This window comes from Urocampus carinirostris, chromosome 13, assembly GCF_059441175.1.
Source record: "Urocampus carinirostris isolate Australia breed hairy pipefish chromosome 13, RoL_Ucar_1.0, whole genome shotgun sequence".
Taxonomy (NCBI): Eukaryota; Metazoa; Chordata; class Actinopteri; order Syngnathiformes; family Syngnathidae; genus Urocampus; species Urocampus carinirostris.
In genome coordinates, this window is record NC_142361.1 from 26,456,063 (window position 1) to 26,475,395 (window position 19,333).

Below are 19,333 nucleotides of genomic sequence, written 5' to 3' on the forward strand. Positions count from 1 at the left end.
GAAACAAAGACGAAACCGGAAAAGTAACAAAAAAAAGACATAAACAATCTACGTAGTTGTGGAAATGATATGAAATGAAAATGACAATAAAACCAGGATGACGAAGAGAAATGAAATGAAACAAATGACAGTAACCCAACAAACATGTGGAGATCACAATGTCCTTTTCAAAGGGTGCATGGTTGGTAGACAACAAACCGTCATCGGTGCTTAGCATAAATATGAATTGACACGCAATGAAATTATTACTGATCATTTAATTACCGTATTTTCCGCACTATAGGGCGCACCGGGTTATAGGGCGCACCCCCAAAAAATAGTTTTTGGTCCTATATCTTCCATACATAAGGCGCACCGGATTATAAGGCGCTACAATGGGAACGTCGACAAAACAGTCTGATAGTTCAGTCAAACTTATTACCCCCTTAACATTCCGAAAGCTTGCAAAGAGGCAAATACGTGTCGTAGACACGTGCGGATGCGGTGTCCGTACGATGTCAATCAAATGCATCGTTTCAAATATCATTCGGAAGGTTAAAGTCTTGGGATTCAAGAAATGCCAACCATTCCTTGGTTTCTATTTTCTTTTTCGCTCGCAACTTTACTGTGCATATGACAATAAACACTTGGAATTGAGTTTAATTTAAAAAAAGACCCATCACAGAAACATCTAGATCACTCTGAAACAAGATACTGGGAAAATATATAGCCGGGGTAGCTCGCCGAAGTCGTTGCATTCAATAATAATGTGCAACCATGGTCCTCTTATATCCGTGAGTGTAGTAAATCCAGGAGAGTAAAATATTTACAAATACAGTACAGAAAAGTAAAATACTGTTTTCTCTATGCCGTCAACCCAACATGCTATTCACATTCATCTTTTTCGGCCAATTTCAGGCTTTGTTTTGCCCCTTTAGCCTATGCCAGCCTGTAAATGATAAAAAGGATCCGCCCTCTTTACCTCCAAATAACTTTAACCAATAGTGATCGATTCAACTGATGATTGACACATCTTTTTCAGCCAATTGCAGGCTTTGTTTTGCCCCTTTAGCCTATGCCAGCCTGTAAATGATAAAAAGGATCCGCCCCCTTTACCTCCGAATAACTTTATGAAATGAAATGATCTGCATTTATTTAGCGCTTTTCAAGTCAATGACTTCCCAAAGCGCTTTACAATGTGCTCCACATTTCCCAATAGCGGCCTTGCAGCCATGTAAGGCGCTGACCTGCTTATTGGGGGTATTAGGGGTTCAGTGTCTTACCCAAGGACACTTCGACATGTAACACGGACGAGCCGGGATTCGAACTGGGAAATAGTGATGGATTCAAATGATGATTGACACATTGGTTAGCCAATGAAACGCCGGTATATAAATCCCAGCATACACCGCGGACGACTTCGCGTTCGGGGGAAAATCTAGTCGGCAGCTGCTTTCATTAGTTGCAAGACTTTGCGACTTAATATTGATCCATATATAAGGCGCACTGTATTATAAGGCGCATGGTCAGCTTTTGAAAAAAAAAAAAAAGACTTTTAGGTGCGCCTTATAGTGCGGAAAATACGGTAAGTTAGCTATCTTAAAACTGGGTTTATTGGTCAGTGCTTTTATTCCTGTTACAGAATTTTTTTCCTCACTAACGCTATGAGTCCTTGAGTCGAAAATGTCTTTTATTCTTTCGTTTGTTTCAATTTTCCTTGCAGCGTAAATAAATCGTTGTTTGTTAGAACCAAACAGCGTGCATCATTTATTTGTGTGTCTATATAGTTTTCTTTTCGACTGATTAATCATTTTCATTATGAACGAACTGCAATTGCAAAGCAGCTTAGTGAAAAAAGGTCCACTGTTGGAGCATCGTTAGAAAATGGAAGAAGCTAAACATGATGGTTAATCTCAATCGGAGTGGATCCCCATGAAAGATATCACCTTGTGGGGTCTCAATGATTCTAAGAAAGGTGAGGAATCAGCCCGGAACAATACGACAGGAGTTGGTCAATGACCTGAAAAGAGCTGGGACCACTGTTTTCAAGGTTACCGTAGGTAATACACCAAGACGTCATGATTTAAAATCATGCATGACACGAAAGCTTCCCCTGCCTAAACCAGCACGTATCAAGGCCCGTAAGTTTGAAAATGACCATTTGAATGAAACAGAGGAGTCATGGGAGAAGGTTTGTGGTCAGATCAGACCAAATTAGAACTTTTTGGTCATAATTCCACTAAGCGTGTTTGGAGGAAGAAGAATAAAGAATAAAACCCTAAAAACTCCATCCCTACTGTGAAGCATGGGGGTGTTAGCATCATGCCTTGGGGGTGTTTTTCTGCACATGGGACAGGATGAGGGCACTGCATTAAAGAGAGGATGACTGGAGCCGTGTATTGTGAGATCTCGGGGAACAAGCTTCTTCCCTCAGTCAGAACATTGAAGATGGGTCGTGGCTGGGTTTTCCAACACATCAACGACCCGATGCACACAGCCAGGAAAACCAAGGAGTGGCACTGTAAGAATCATATCAAGGTTCTAGCATTGCCCAGCCAGTCTCCAGACCTGAACCCAATCGAAAATCTTTGGAAGGAGATCAAACTCCATGTTTCTCAGCAACAGCCCAGGAACCTAAGTGATGTAGAGCAGATCTGTGCGGAGGAGTGGGCCAAGATCCCTCCTGCAGTGTGTGCAAACCTGGTGAAAGACTACAGGAAACATTTGACCTCTGTAATATCAAACAAAGGCTACTATACCAAATATTAACGTTCATTCTCTCAGGTGTTCAAATACTTATTTGCAGCTTTATCACACAAAGAAATCTTAAAAAAAAAATCATGCATTGTTATTTTCTGGATTTTTCTTTTTAGTTTATCTCTCACAGTGGACATGCACCTACGATGAAAATATCAGACCCCTCCATGATTTCTAAGTGGGAGAAATTGCAGGATGTTCAAATACTTACTTTCTTCGGTGTATATATATCCACGTATAGCATTAACCATTGACCTTGAAATACAAAAATGACAGTTAGTACTTTCCTTTTATTTTTCCGAGAAAAAAAATCGTAACCATGATGAAGCTCATATTTAATGATCCTTCCTCTGTATTTCCCACATCCTTTTCCTCTTTGAGGAGGAGTGTTCTGTTTTCAAAACCACAAGACCTTTCTATGTATAGCGCAGCTCTGCACAGGGTTTTATGTGCATTTTTTAAGACTGGCGGTTAGTACGTCCCCCTGGCATCACCTTTCCCTGTGGGCTTTGCATGTTCTCACCATGCTTTTGTGGGTTCTTTCCAGGTACTCTGGTTTCCTGCTGCAGTCCCGATGAATATTTTGTTAAGGTTCAAATTGCACGGACGTGTGAATGCTTGTCTCTATGTGTCAAAGTCGGACATGACAGATAAATGATGTTTGCGGGGTGTCGCCCCAACACAGCTGGGGGGGATTCTAGTTACACCGTGACCCTGAAAAGCAGAGTCGGGTAACTATTGAGAGTCGGGGGCCTTATTGGCTTAAAAATTTGACAAAGGGTCCCATCCTGGGGACCTATCCAATATTTTCATTTATGAATTAATATACACGCAGAACTGTTATATATATCTTTATTTTAATTTTAATTAGAATAATGTCATTAGATTGGTTTTGAAATGCTCTCAATTAAAGCAAAATACTATATTAGGTCCCTATTTTAAGCACTTTATTTGATATATACTTTTGTAGTATTACTGTAGTTCATTTTTTGTGTGTATTTTTTTGTATTTCAGCACTTGAACCTTTTTATTATTTTGTTAGTATTTTTGTAGTCTTACTGTTGTTTTTGTTTTAGAGTATTTTTGAAGTTTACTGATTACTGCAGTAGTTTTATTGTAGTATTTTGTAATATTTATGTAGTATTTTGGTAGTATTTCTGTGTCAGATTGTTTTCCTACTATAGCTGTTGTGGTATTATTGTATTTGTATTTCTGTGGTATTTCTGTCAAAATATTTTTGTAGTAGTATTTTTGTTGTATTTCTTTCGTAAAATATCTATAGTAGTATTTTTGTATTGTCGTATTACCGTAGTAGTATGTTTGTAGTATTCCTGTATTTTTTAAATAGTTTTATAGTAGTATTCTTGTCGTATTTCTGTAGTATTTTTGTATTATTACAGTAGTTGTATTTATGTAGTATTTTTATATAATTTCCATAGTAGATTTTGCGGTATATCTGTAACATTTTTGAGTATTGCTGTAGTTGTATGTTTTTAGTATTTCTGTCATATTGTTTCTCTAGTGGTATTTTGTTTTATTTATGTTGTAGTATTTTTGTATTATAGTATGACTCTAGTGGTATTTTTGTTGTATTTCAGTAGAATTATTTTTCAAGTATTTTCTTAGTAGTATTCTTGTACTACTTATGTAGTTTATCTGTAGTACTTTTGTGGTATATCCATCCTAGTGTTTTGTTGTATTTATTTAGTATTTTTGTAGTATTACTGTAGTTGTATTATTGTAGCATTTTTGTTGTTATATAGTAGTATTTGTGTATTATAGTACTACTAGCATTTTTCTGTTATTCCTATGTTATTTTTTCTCTAAAGAATAAAAGCAAAATAGTATATTAGATCCCCGTTTTCAAGGACTAAATTGATTTGATTTTGTAGAATTTTTGTAGTACTTCTATAGTAGTATTTTAGTTGGAAACACACAAAGGGACATTAGGGGCAAAGTTTTTTTTTACCTTATTCATTTTTATATGTATTGTCATTATATTTCCATCACTTATGTTTGGTGGGCCGGATGAAAAAGCCTGACGCATGTGACCTTAGGGCCGTATTTAGCCCCCTTGTTAAAAAGAATAAGTTGCAAAAGAAAATACAAAATAAATGGATGATCGGAGGTCTGCGGCACGGCAGCTGCATCCCATCATGTAGTCACGGCATTGGGGAGAAATATTCAGTCTAATCAGAAGGTCTGTTTCGCCTCACTTGCGTCCCTCGTAATTCACAGTTGTTTGAATAAGGCCGTTGACAGAACACGTCTTATTGATGTAATGGAAACCTTGAACTCATCTTGCAAAACATGTTTATTTATACAACCATGCATTAAACATATTATTTTTCATTCGAGTGTACATTTTTTGGACAGCTAGATGAACTCAAAGGTAAATAACATAAACAACAAAACCTTAAATATAAATAAGTAGAAATAGTATAAAGGCAAAATCAAGTGTAGTGACAATACGATCATATCTTGTTTTTTCTCATATCTTGTGTCTTCTGCCAACCCTGCAAAAAGAAAATGTAAGGTAAATTACAAATATATATTTTAAATGATCATTTTTATCTGCTTGAAATTGGACAACAACAAAAAAAAAATTATTTTTGTAATCAGAATACTAATGTAAATTAAAAGAAATAGTCCTCTTGCTTAATGCTAATGGTGATTAGCATCTGCTGTGTGGCAGTTTTATTCTAAAATCAATGGATTGAAAACAAAATATCAAAAAACATACTCATTCATTTATACATAATTAGTCAACTAATATTATTATTGATGTGCTTGGAGTATATTTAAAGCAGTAAATTCCTTACGAGACTTAAACTAAAATAAACAAAATGGTAAGGATAAAAGTATCTATTCCGTGCTAGGTTTAATCCTAAATCAATGGGTTGAAAATAATTTAAAACTGCTCAGTCGTATGCACATTATCCTCTGTATTGGTTGGCAAAAATGAGTAGAGATGTGCTCAGAATGTATTTAAAACAATAAATTAAATACAGACCTCATTAGCTTGATGCTAATGCTGATTAGAATTTTTTTTTTGCAGTTTTGGTCTACAATCAATGGATTTAACGCAAAATAACCCAAAAGATATCAGTCATATATGCATTATCCAGTGTACTGGTTGACAAATATTTGTAAAGATGTGGTTATAGTGAATTTAAGCAGCAAATCATAATGAAAACATCACTAGCTTAACACTAATGCTGATTACTATCCCCCCTGTGGTACTTTTACCCTAAAATGGATGAAACACAAAATAACGAACATTAAACACAAAATAATATAAATTACTCAGGTGTATTTGGATTATCCTCTGAGTTTGTCAAAACACTCTTATTACAGATTATATTTAAGCAGCAATTTTTAAAAAATATATCACTGGCTTGATGCTAATCCTTGTTAGCATCCATCTCGTGGCAGTTTTACTCTAAAATCAATGGATTTAACTCAATTTATCTTCTTTATTAGTCATAAAATATTAGTGCTGTGTGGATGATCTTACAGGGGAGTTGAGATACACTACCGGTACTATAAATCACATTTGCATTATCCTACCTACTACCAAACTGACTCTCTAAAACTTAAATTTAATTTGATCGGAATATCAACCAGGTACCCGGTACTGGTACTTAAGATTCACGTTCTTTAAGAAAGTCAAATATAATTAATGCATTTATAAATGTTTTATAATTGCCACTGTTTGAACGAAGGCCAAACTCATCGAATTCTAATAATGTTGTAGTACATGCTTCTTTAAGGTCAGCCAGTTGATTATATTTGCCTTTAAGGTCCCATTTTATGCATAATTCAGCTCGTTATGATAGGAAAAACTCACCGTTTTTTACAAAAAACAGCTACAATTATTAACACAATCCCCGCCAGCAGAATCGCCATGCAAATGTAGAACAAATAACCTGGTAAGACAAATAAATGCGAAGGAATCAGATTCAGGGAAAAAAATAATCTAGAGTAGGGCTGCAACTAACGATTATTTTAATAATCCATGAATCAGATTTTTTCTTCTTTGAATAATCGATGAATCATATTTTTTTTAAAAACACATTATTGATCTCCTCCTTTTTGATCAAATATTATAATAAACAAGTAAAAATTCTATAATATCTCATCTCATTAGCCGTACCGCTTATCCTCAGTAGGGTCGCGGGGGGGCTGGAGCCCATCCCAGCCATCTTCGGGCAGTGGGCAGGGAACACCCTGAACTGGTTGCCAGCCAGTCGCAGGGCACACGGGGACAGACAACTCATTCGCTCATTCACACCTAAGGACAATTTGGACAGGCCAATTCACCTGAAATGCATGTTTTTTGGAATGTGGGAGGAAACCGGAGTGCCCGGAGGAAACCCACGCAAGCACGGGGAGAACATACAAACTCCGCACAGAAAGTCTGGAGCTGGATTTGAACCCACGACAGGTTCCCATGACATGAACTGTGCCGCACAAGCGCTAACCACTGCGCCGCCATGCTGCTAATTCTATAATATAAACTAAGTAAAAATCCAAGCGTTTGTCAAACAGCTTAACAATAAACAGAATGATACAATAGCAGTGATTGAATTGTTTTTTATTATACATTTTTTTTAAATTGGAGGGCTTGTCCTTTCAGAATAAGCAATTTAAAGAGCGTCCGGCTAGGTGCGGGATAGCATTGGGTGTCCATATTGGGTGACAGATTTCCGCAATGATTAAAATAAGAACATTCCCAAACATACGGTTTCCAATGAGTTGTGGCTCCAGGTCATACATTTCATGGCTAATAGAGCTGGCCGTGCCAATACAGCGTCGAGGCGGTGGCTTTGGAGAGCTGTTAGCATAGCCGTTAGCAATAGACCGGCCCAGCAGCATCGCCCTTGCCTTTTCACTGCCACCCAAGTTGCTTCTGGAACCCGATAATGATCCAAGGAGAACCCGATGGTGGTGTGGTGATCACAATTTCTTAGCGCACTTCTGACTGTCCTCTGAGTCCGATTGAGTTGATGATTTTAATTTTCAATGTGACAAGCCGCTAAAAGCACACAGTTGTTATGCTTCTTAGTTTGTTTATGGAGGCAGTGCCCGTCTGCTTTTTGACTGAGGGGATACACCAGGCTATAAAGTTTAAATTAAGAAGGAATAAACCAGAAATAACTGAAGCGCGATGTAGAAAGGGGTATCTGTACTTGTATAATGACAATGAAAGCAAATTATTCATTTATGCATCAAAATACAATACAGTGGAACCTCGGTTCTCGACCATAATCCGTTCCAGAGCCCTGTTTGAAAACCGATTTGTTCGATCAAGGAAATCATTTTTCCGATTAAAAATAATGTAAATCGTTTTAATCCTTTCCAACACCCTGAATGTTTACCATGAATGTTTAACATAAACATAAAGCTAACCCAGGCTAATCGTACGTTCGCGTTATCGTAATCTTCCGTACGAAATATTACGCTAACATGAACGTGTAAAAGTAAAAAAATCAGGTCGTCTACAAGTCATTTAGCACCCGGGTCTCCACAACAAGTGGTGAGCGGTTCATTGGAAAGGGGGCTCCGTTCCAACACCCTGAATGTTTAACGTAAACTTAAAGCTAACCCAGGCTAATCGTGTGTTCGCGTTATCGTAATCTTATGAATAGGATTTCTTACCTTTGTGGTGGTCAGCAGAAGGCGCTTGCACACCTCCTTCATATTTGGCTATTATTTCTTTCCTAAATGCAATAGTTGTACGCACTACTTTTCTTTTCTCACCTGTAGCAACTTTGCTGCTTGCACTGACTTTCTTCGGAGGCACAATAAGGGGCTAAAACACCCGTACGCCGCTCAGCATCGCACCCTAGCGTTCGCACTCACGCATTACCGGCGTTTGAACTCCGATTTTTTGACTGAACAGCAAAGCAAGAATTTCTCGAAATTTTTGGTTGGACTCCGATTTGTTCGAGCTGAGAGGCGTTCGAAAACCGAGGTTCCACTGTATTGAGTTGCCCTCTGCTGGACGTAAGTGTTCTTAAAAGCCTATCCTCTCAAAGCAACTGTAAAAATGCATTTTTATTTGCATTGAATGAACGCGCGACACAAATGAGTTGCCAACACTTTTGATAATCAATTTTAATCGATTTTATCGAGTCGTTGTCACAGCCCCAATCTAGAGTATTTTCCACTTTGTTTAGAATGTTTATTCAGACATTTACCGAAAGTGGTGCTCTGACCTTCTTCTGATTCACTGAGTGGAGGAGGTCCGGAAGGGCCATTATCCTTCAACCGTAGGCTCCCTCAAAATAGAAATGAGAAAGAAGTGGAATATTGTCCATGGGCTTCGAATCACTGTGGTCTTACTCACGAAAGTGTGATCTGTTATGAAGCACGTCATGAATCATGCCGCAAGTGTGGAGATCGGTGCCGTGTACTCGTTGGCACGTGCACGGATGGTGAAGCGCAGTGCTCAGGGTTGCCACAAATGCTTTTCGGCAATCAAACTCTTCTCCGAGGATGAGAGCCGGATTCATCAAACGAAGACATTCACTGTGAAGAGCCTCTTCGCTGCAGGGCGAGGTCTCAGAGATCCAGCATTTGGCTTGAAAAGTTGTCAGCGATTCTCTATAGTACAAGATGTACCAGCACAATCTCGTAATTGGAATTTGTAACTGCTAAAACACATTTCAGAGGTTAAATGAATTTTCTTTTTGTTTTTAATCTTGCAACAGATATAGGAATTATTTCATTCATGTCATCTGACGCTCGTTAACTTACATAAAATTACTGTGCTGACACATTCTCTGTCAGACCATTGCACTCCATGCCATTCCCATCTGCCTGTGGGTGTATCCTAACTCTGTTTTTTTATGTTCTTCCAGCTTTGAGTTTTGGACAGTGTTTGTGTGTCCCCTTTTCTCCCTTCTTTCCGATGCAGTGTGCTTTTTGTTAATCCCCTTTACCCCCAATTAAGCTGTCAACTCAGCTCTTAAAATCCTCTCCACCAAACGTAACTGAGTCAGATGCTATCTATAACTGCCCGACATACAGCGCTTACCTGCATTGCTGCTCCCTTAAACAGTCTCTCACAACTTCCTGACAGATTCGATGTTCCCCACAAGATCCGCCGTGTACAGTCTCTTCGAATAGCCTGCAGTCAGCATCCGACGGATCGCATTCGCACATTGCCAACCTCTCGGCCAAATTTTCCTGAACCCCGTCGTAGAAAATTCGCATCGCCCGGTCGCAGCCGTCGCGGTCGCAACCTTCTGTCACGCAAGTCTGAACGACAGGCGCCAAAAGTCGGTTGCACGTGGAATCGCTAATGCAAACTTTCATTTCTTGGGTGCAGAAACCGACGCTGTGTCCTGTGAAGAGTGACAGGTGCATCAATTATGTGAATAAAAACATATTTATCCTAGCCTATGAGGTTTATCCGAGGAACGATTATTGGTAATTTCTTGATGAAAATAATTAGAAGAGTCGTTGATTTCATGTGAGACAAGCTTATCTAGAAATATCTATATCGGTCTGTCATTGATGCAATTTAGTAAAAAAAAGAGATATCTATTGTTCAGATTCAGATTCAGATTGAGATATACTGGTACTTTATTGTCATTCTTGTACTCATGTATACAGAACGAAATGTCGATACATCTGACCCGCACGGTTTCCTTGAATGTACAGATATAAATAAAATGTTGTATTGAGTATTGAAATACTAACAATATACTACATAATATAGCTATGAGTATTATACAGTAGTGCAAGAGTGCAAGAGGAGCAGCTAAACAGATGTGCAAAATGGGCAGTCAGGTAAAACAAGTCGCTATACAATAACAATAACAATGGAGTACGGTACTGCAGAGGAGAACAGCAAAGGAGTGGCTAGGTATAAGAGAACTGCCAGTAGTCTAAGGACAAAACAAAAAAAGTGTTTCTTGGGTTGTGTTTATCCCCTCGTATGTTGACTGGATTTCGTCCAAAATTCAAAAAGTCGTCTGATATGGTCCAAATTCAGCCATTAAACGCTGTCTGAATGAGCAGGTCTACTGCCCCCTGTTCACAGCAATTGTCGACCAGGGGTAGTTGATTATGGCCACAACCGCACATTTTTCATTGGAGGTGGACTACAACTGCACACTTTCCAAACCAAAGTGTCTCATGTTGGTCCCTACTTGCAGCAATATGCGATTGAGGATAATGGATTGCGGCCACATGAGTTCAATTCATTTTAGATGTAAAAAAAAAAGTAGCAGTAAAAGAAAAGAAAAGGCGCCAAGCATGACAATGGTGCACTGTGCTTGTCCCCGCTAGCAGCGATATATGATCGGGGATAATGGATGGTGATTGGATGAGTGTAATTTCCTTTTTCTTTGGGACATAACGGTGAAAAACAGACGGCAGATCTGGCAAAAACAAGCTCTGCCACCCAGAATCGCAGCAATATACAATCAGGGAGAATAGATTACGGAATATTTTTTCGACCTGTGAAGCACTGAAGTAGAAAAACACAAGCTAGCAAGGGATAACAGTACGTTTCAAAAAATGTAAGAAACCGTTGAGGGACGATTTGGATCATGAAGAAGCCAAAATGGATTTACGAATTATTTAGGTATAATTTTTCCAATGACGAAATGCGATGCTTCTGTTATGTCTTCTCTTTTCTGTTGTGTGTGCCAACTACACAACACAATTGAGACTGATTAATCCCGTCCTCTTCTCAAAAAGCCGGTTCTTCCAGAAGCTCATTTGTCTCACAAAATACGTACATGCCTTTAGCAAACATCAGAAGCATATGCAGAGAAGATTGCACCTGCCTTTCACTCGCTCAAGACAAAAAAAATCGTTGGGTTTCCCCCCCCCCCCCCCCCCCCCCGAATATGTATTCATGTCTGAGCCAATTATTTCATGTGCAACAGGTTGTTCTCATGTATTGTTGAATCAACAAAGGAGCAAGGGTGAAATCATGATGTATAATAGGGGTCGGGAACCTTTTTGACCCAAAGAGCCACCATAAAAGCAAAACTATTGAAAAAAAATTGAGGCCACAAAATATATTTCAAGACAAAATTCATCACTGACGCCATACCCCACTCTCCAGACAAAAGCTAATTCTTTCGGCACATTTTATTTCACTGTGCGTCATTCGATGATTTGATCAAATCTATTAAATAATAACAACGCCCGAGCCTGTGTTCCATTTCAAGATGGATAAACCACTTCAAATTTGTCTCCCTTCCTCAGGTACTTAAGTGTTGAGGTTCATTTTGACCATCATATTTGTCCCAAATAATGTTTGAAAACAAGGTGCAAGAAAGGTTGTTGTTAAAAAATGTCACAAAATACTGCAAACAAGAAGGATAGGGGCGATTCAGGGTGGGAACCCTAACCCCCCCAAACAAAAATGGTCAAAATATAATGAAGATGTAGTAGTAAATAATAGTAATAATTGTATATGATAGTAAATATAGTACTAATAATAAAATAACATTTATTTTGGTGCCAATTTTTTCCTCATTGTCCCTTTGTGTGTCTGCAACAAAAATATTACGACAGAAATACCACAAAACTAAATGTCCAATTTAGTGCTGAAAACAGGGTCTAACATATTATTTGTCTTAATTCTTATTAGTAAAAAAAAATACAACAGAAATATGACTAAACACTACTCCGGTAATGCTATGTTACAAAAATACTGCTACACAAATATTAAAACTAGTTATAAATTCTACAAATTTACTTGTGTGGAATTACTTCAAATTACTTTTTTTTTTACCAAATCTATACCATTACTACAAAAAAACAACAGATATACTACAAAAATTATACTATGCAAATATGACAAAAATACTAGTGTAAAAATACTACATAAGACTACCAAATAAAAGTATGGTAATACGATAAAGAAATACTAGAGAAATACTACAAAATCTGACTGCAAAACTACTACATAAATAAAACTCAAGTAATACTACCAAAATACTGTAAATATACTACAAAGATTCTAGTATGGAAATACTACAACAATGTATCTGCAAAAATACTACAAAAATACTAAACAAATACAAATACAGCACTACTGCAGCAATACTACAACATTATGACAACAGAAATACTACCAAAATACTACAAAACCAACTACAGTAATACAACAAGTAAACAACAAAAATTCAACTATAGAAATCACGACAAAAATACGACAGAAATACTACGATGCAGTGCTAGAACTCAAATGAACTGAACTATATCAAGGCAGTGGAGTATTTTCGAGACTGCAATGTGCAAATTTTTGTTTTGTTATACTTTTTTTTATCCAGGGTTTTTTCATCATATTTTAGGAGATCCTGTCCTTTATTAAGAAAAAGAGAGTTTTAAAAATGCTATCATTTTTGGGGGTGCTTGTGTTGAAATAGGGGGGACCCCAAAAAACACACTGGTTACGCCCATGGATCAGGATATCTTCGTATTTACCTTCGGCGTAGACTGCACTCAGTGAGAGAGACAAGCTAGTGCTTTGCGCTTGTGTGCAGAGATCCGCCCACCTCTACAGCTCACCCAATCATATTGCTCTGAGGTGATTGCTGGCGTTTTTATGTATTTACAGTGTGATCAATGGCTTTTCATCATAAAGTATCTCAACAGTGAAGATAGATAGTCTAACCTCGGGGTCAGGAACCTATCGCTCGCGAGGCATACAGTATATGGCTCTTTTCATGAGTACGTATAGCTCGGATACATCATTAATTCCTTGCAGATTTTCTCCTTCGAGTTCAAAATATGCGTGGGCGAGCTCTATGAAGTGCCGGTGAAGTGCCGGTGAAGCCGAACCAATGCTGAGATTGGTAACAGTACTGTCCAGTAAATATATATATATATATATATATATATGTGAATAAAATTATGACTCACCACACGTGGTAAGCTTTCTCTCCTGGCTTTGATCTCTTTGATCTCCGGCAAAACTAACATAAAATGCGACAGACTTAAAATGAAAATAAATCCAAACAGCTTGCCAACATCATTTTTGCCGTTCCATGTATTCCGTTACTCCCCAAGCCTGCACAAAATTTAGTCATTTTATTCATATTTAGTTTCTTTGGTCTTTTATTAGCATATTTGGTATGGGAGTAATCCAAAAGTAATTGAAAGTAATCCAGTTAAAGTAACCCTACCCAACCCTGTTAAAAGTGCACATTTTATCTACAGTTTGAATGTCAAGGTGTCACACGAAAAAACCCTGTTTTGTCTGTACATCGATAAGGAATCCTTTATAACAACATATGTTCATTATTTAGACACGTTACGGTGAAAAACCACCTCACTATTTTTAAATACACAAAAGCTCCAGCCAAGACCTAGACCAATTTTATTGGGTGAGCGGTAGGGGTGGATGGAGTTATGCAATTAGCACAAGCACTCCCTCCTGACTCTCGTCCTGCACCGTCTGCACAGAGGGTAAACACGTTGGGATCCTCGTTTCCAAAATTTTGTGACATTTTTACAAAAGAACTTCGCTCGCACCGTTAAACCATTACTCATGACAAAAATGACGGTCTATGAGGCTTGACACTCTTAAGTAACTACAGGGGGGAGACACATTTTAAGTGGTGTATTTATTTATTTATTTTTCTTTTTTGTTCTATTCCCCCTTCCTTTAAGTCATTTTATGCATAATTTTACGTAATATTTGGTCATATAGGGATGAAAGAAGCAAAAACAACCTGAAGAGCTGTTTAGGACCCGAAAGAGCCGGTTCCTTTTAGTGAGCCGAGCCAAAGAAGCCGGTTCTCGAAAAACTCTACTGACTTTACTCAACTTCGTTCTACTTTGACCTTGACTTAAAAATACCGCATTTAGAACACAACGTCAGGGGAACCGTTGTATTTTAACCTTCATGCGCTGTAACTTTGACTTAATTCGCTTCTTAATTAATTTTCGAGCCCTGATTTTTGTTAGCTGGCTAGATTTTCTTGTTCGCGGAAAAGCTCTGGGTAGTGTGCAATTGCGCACACACGCAGCTTAGAGGGAACATTGCTCAGAAGTACCGTAAGGCCAAAGATTATATTCAGGTGCTGGTCGTATTCTTTGAACAGATGTGTCCTCTTGGGGCCCGTTAAATATCAATCAAGAAGGCCTTCACTTTAGTGCCTGGAGGCCTGCTCAAGAGTTTGCCTCCCTTTCCACATTCAATTCCTTTCACAGGGATGCATTGTACCTTTTGTGTTACAAAGTTTTACTTTCCTTACTGCTTCTTTATTATGCTAACACACCATCTAGCGACCAGCATTATTCACTTCATTTTAACGTGTGATTTCAGTTGGATTATTTTCTTGTATTCATGTGATCTCGCTTAGGCCAATCAGATGTGTTGTTCTGTGCCTCTGCTTCCCAAATGAATAAGTCTCTCGTCATTGGGGGAGGGTGGTGTCTTCCTGAGCCGATCGTCAGATCGTCAGGGTTGGGTAGGGTTACGTTAACTGGATTACTTTCAATGACTTTTGGATTACTCCAATACCAAATATGCTGATAAAAGACAAAATAAACTAAATATGAATAAAATTACAAAATGTTGTGCAGGTTTGGGGAGTAACGGAATACATTGAATGGCAAAAATGATGTTGGCAAGCTGTTTGGATTTATTTTAATTTTGCTTCTGTCGCATTTTATGTTAGTTTTGCCGGAGATCAAAGAGATCAAAGCCATTAGAGAAAGCTTACCACGTGTTGTGAGTCATAATTTTATTCATATTTAGTTTCTTTGTCTTTTATTAGCATATTTGGTATTGGAGTAATCCAAAAGTTATTGAAAGTAATCCAGTTAAAGTAACCCTACCCAACCCTGCCGATCGTGGAAGAGGATCTCGCGCCTCTGATGGAAGGCCTATTAAAAACCTAATTTCCGACTCAGAGTGTGTTCTTTTCTTTATCCTAATACAATCTCAAGTTTTAACCTTGACAGCTTTTTTTCTAGAGAGCAAGTTTAGCAGTTTTGTTGAATTTTGTCTAGAAATATATGTTGTGTCAAAAAGGTTCCCGAACCCTGGTTTAACGAGCTTCCATTTAAAGGTTTTTTTTGGCAACCTACTGCCAAAAAGGGATATGTTGACACCTAGTCCGAAAAATGAATGCCCTATATATACCGCACTGAACCATAATCGAGTTAGTGCTGCTTCGGCATGTACCTAAATTGGAACGAAGTCTCTTGACTTTGGGACGCCACTGAGAAACGTGCAATAGTTGAATTTAATCTCCAAGCCAAATGTACTCATGAAAAGAGCCGTATAAGGCTTACAAGCCATAGGTTCCCTACCCCTGGCGGATAGTGTAGTAATTGAGTTATACCGCCGTTGCTCCGGGCTATAGACCAAACGATTCAAACGAAAACAACAGTTCGATGAAACAAGCCCCAGGCGCAGCGTCGGCTGAGAGCACATCATTATTTATTCGATAATACAATAACGAAACATCGAAAAATGGGATCTGAATCATTATAAAAGTAGATTTACCTACGTGTGAAGTGTTGCAGACAGGTCGGCAAAGATGCTGGATTAGAAATGCTGAAGTGGAGGAAAGCAAAGTTATAACCATAATCAAAGGAAAAGATGAAGTGATATTGGAGATTATATTCAAAGGGATAGGCAAGTGGCGATCACCAACAACTGAGTACCCTGCTGACTGGTTCTGAAAATACTTTACTAGTGGTGGGTTTTGGGGATTTTCTAGGAGATCTTATTAGCACCTACAGTGGAAAATTGCTGTTCTGTGTCTTTAAATGCATAATTAATGTTCAAATCGATTCAAATCGAATATCAAAAGCGTTGGTGACGTAGTTTGTCATCCATTTGTTGTGTCGTGCAAATTATATACCACTCAGCACGTTAATTCAACGCAAATAAGCGTGCATTGAATTTCGTTGTAACGTTGAGGGGACCTGCTTGTAGAAGCACTTAGGTCCAACAGAGGGCACCACAAGACCGGTTTTATAAAAAATGTATTGTATATATGCAGGTGTAAAGCATACATTTGTATGTATTTTTGTTATTGTTAAGCTATCTGACAAACACTTGTTTTTTATTCTTTTATATCATAGAATATTATGTTATTTTGTGCATTAGTTTTCCATCCCTCCAAAACTTTAATATTTAATAAATAAGAGGAAATTAAAAATTTGTTTTTTTAATAACAATTAATAACAATTTTTGATTACCAATCAGAAAAAAAAAATCAAAAATCAACTGAGTCATTTATTATTGTAATAATTGTTAGTTGCAGCTAAACTGAGTCTATTTTAACCCTACTTCTAACAATTACAGCATGGTAATAACATAATAACATAGTAATAACATGTAAAAAGGTTATTTCAGAATTGCATTTTAAACCGGTAGCCCTTTGCGCTAATCAATAGCAAAAAAGTAACTCTCATTTATTATTGTAATAATTGTTAGTTGCAGCTAAACTGAGTCTATCTTAACCCTACTTCTAACAATTACAGCATGGTAATAACATAATAACATAGTAATAACATGTAAAAAGGTTATTTCAGAAATGCGCCGGTAGCCCTTTGCGCTAATCAATAGCAAAAAAGTAACTCTTAGCTACAAAAAGGTTAGTGAGCACTGGGTTAGGGATAGGTGACCAGTATCTATTGATACCAGGTATCGGAGTCAATGCAATAACAATATCAGCTGCCTTTTAATGGCGATTTTAGCACCTAGAATAGGGTTCCGCAACCAGCAGCTCTAGAGCTGAATGCGGCTCTTCAGCGCTGCCCAAATGGTTCGCCGGAGTTTGGTCAAAAATGATTGGAAATGGGAAAACATAAGGTGAGAAAGTACATCTTTTTTGATATATTTTTTCCGTAGGAGGACAAATATGACACAAAATATGTTTAACCAATACTGTAAAAATTTTACCAAATTAGTATTTGCAGTATTATTAAGTGACCTTTATGTATGAATCCCATGTATTTTTTTTTTGTCTGGTGTTGCGCTTTCAACCATTTGGGCTGCCGATAGAAATTACAGGAATATTATATACAGTATGTAATTTAGGGGAAGTATTATGTTTCGATGCTAACATTTACAATTATACTTTTTTTCGGGGCAGAAAAGGAATTATCTGTAGTAGTGCTATTCGTACCTGCAATGTTAAGTCTGGCAAAAGTTGTATCGGACATCACTAGTACCGGTCGTGAAATCAATAATATTATTTGACAGATTACGGTAACTAATAATAGTGCCCTTTATAATACTAGTTTTTACAAGAAATAAGAATAATATTATATTTTTTACGCTATATTGGGATGTCTGTGTCTTTTATGGAAAACACAAGTTATCATGGAGGAGGGGGCAATTTTATGTACTCCTGATATTTAATATTTTGTATCGCCATCGGTACCAACTTGAGCTGTCAGTGGGATGATTAAAAAAGATAATCATGATACTTTTTTTTACCAAAATACGACATTTCATTTCTTATAATAAATAACACTCATATCATTTATTTCTCTATATTCAATGAAATTGTTATGGGTCATGATAAACTAGCTTTTGTATGTTTCTTTTGTTTGATGGATTTAGTAATTTTAAAAAAAAGTATCCCATCACATCTTACTATCTTTTGTCATTCCCGGAGGAAGAAAAAAAACATATATTTTCTGAACTCATAAATCATTTGAAGCAACTGCACCGTATAAATGCAATCATAATAACCATCACATCCTTCAATAACTCCACATTACTGGATAGCCAGAATCAATACATGAAAGACGTTCCACTCACCAAGAAAAAAAGCCACCCATGCGTTCTTTTTCTGCATGACGGCCATCCTGAGGACAAATTTGCCTGGATGCTAAAGGCTGCGATGTGCGACGGCTCTAAGTCTAAAAGTGTTGACACAAAGGCTGCACCTTGCACAATTGAATCCAAACAGAATCCCTCCCCCTCTAAACTGAGATGCAGGATTCCTAATCCATTGTTCTGTTAAGATTGTCAAAACATGTTTTTTAACATCAATTTAATTTAAATAAAGTAACATCTGATTCACGACATTCTCAACTTATATCCACAGCTAGCAGAGGCTTATTTCTTTTTAGTTCAATGTACAGCACAGCAGAGCGTGGCAGCCTGGCAACACATATGACAATAATGGCAGAAATCCGGCACAGCAATCTATCACAACACTCAGTAACTATAAACCGTCTCAGTAGCAGATCCCGCCATTGTGATGGGTCTTTACTTATGTCCAATCCGATTTATGACTGTTTTTTTCGGAACCGATAAAGGTTGTTAGCCGATACTTCTTATACATAGATATATATATATCCATATACTTTTCAATAAAAGTGTTTCCCTGTGTATGAAGTGAGTTAATAACCATAACAATCCATATGTCACGGTTACCATGGCGCACAATTGGCCCCGCTCGTGTGGCACCAGCTGCGGCCCGTTAACAGATTGGCTTGCTGTCTATTTTAAGCTCAGCGCTGTCACGCCCCCTTTGTCAGCCCGTCAACGAACTTCTGCCCCGCAAGACGTGGGTTTAGTCTCGGTCCTGTTCCTGTTGGTGTTTCCTGTCCGGTATTGTTCCCGTTTATTTTGTCCTGTTTAATT

At 37.7% G+C, this 19,333-nt stretch overlaps 1 protein-coding gene across 2 annotated transcripts; it reads right to left on the reverse strand.

Moving 5' to 3' along the window:
* Positions 1-5,106: 5,106 nt before the first annotated feature.
* On the reverse strand, positions 5,107-18,604 carry gfral (GDNF family receptor alpha like). 2 transcript variants are annotated; one of them, XM_088351666.1, is made up of 7 exons: positions 18,503-18,604; positions 16,233-16,279; positions 9,779-10,088; positions 9,089-9,345; positions 8,958-9,020; positions 6,587-6,665; positions 5,107-5,252 (listed from the first exon to the last, which is right to left on the reverse strand). In XM_088351666.1, the coding sequence occupies exons 1-7, from the start codon at positions 18,520-18,522 to the stop codon at positions 5,228-5,230; spliced, it is 801 nt and encodes a 266-aa protein (XP_088207792.1). In that variant the 5' UTR covers positions 18,523-18,604; the 3' UTR covers positions 5,107-5,227. The 2 variants fall into 2 exon arrangements, with proteins under 2 accessions (XP_088207792.1, XP_088207791.1); XM_088351665.1 differs by having other exon boundaries at positions 16,229-16,279.
* Between the last annotated feature and the right edge of the window lie 729 nt (positions 18,605-19,333).

What these genes read in the sequence shown, in the direction of transcription:
- gfral (XM_088351665.1), bottom strand. Translation starts at nt 18,548, where the DNA reads ATGGCCGTCATGCAGAAAAAGAACGCATGGGTGGCTTTTTTTCTTG. An exon ending in ATGGGTGGCTTTTTTTCTTG is followed by an intron (nt 16,280 to 18,502) that starts GTGAGTGGAACG and finishes CCTCCACTTCAG; the next exon opens with CATTTCTAATCCAGCATCTT. An exon ending in CTGCAACACTTCACACGTAG is followed by an intron (nt 10,089 to 16,228) that starts GTAAATCTACTT and finishes CACTCTTCACAG; the next exon opens with GACACAGCGTCGGTTTCTGC.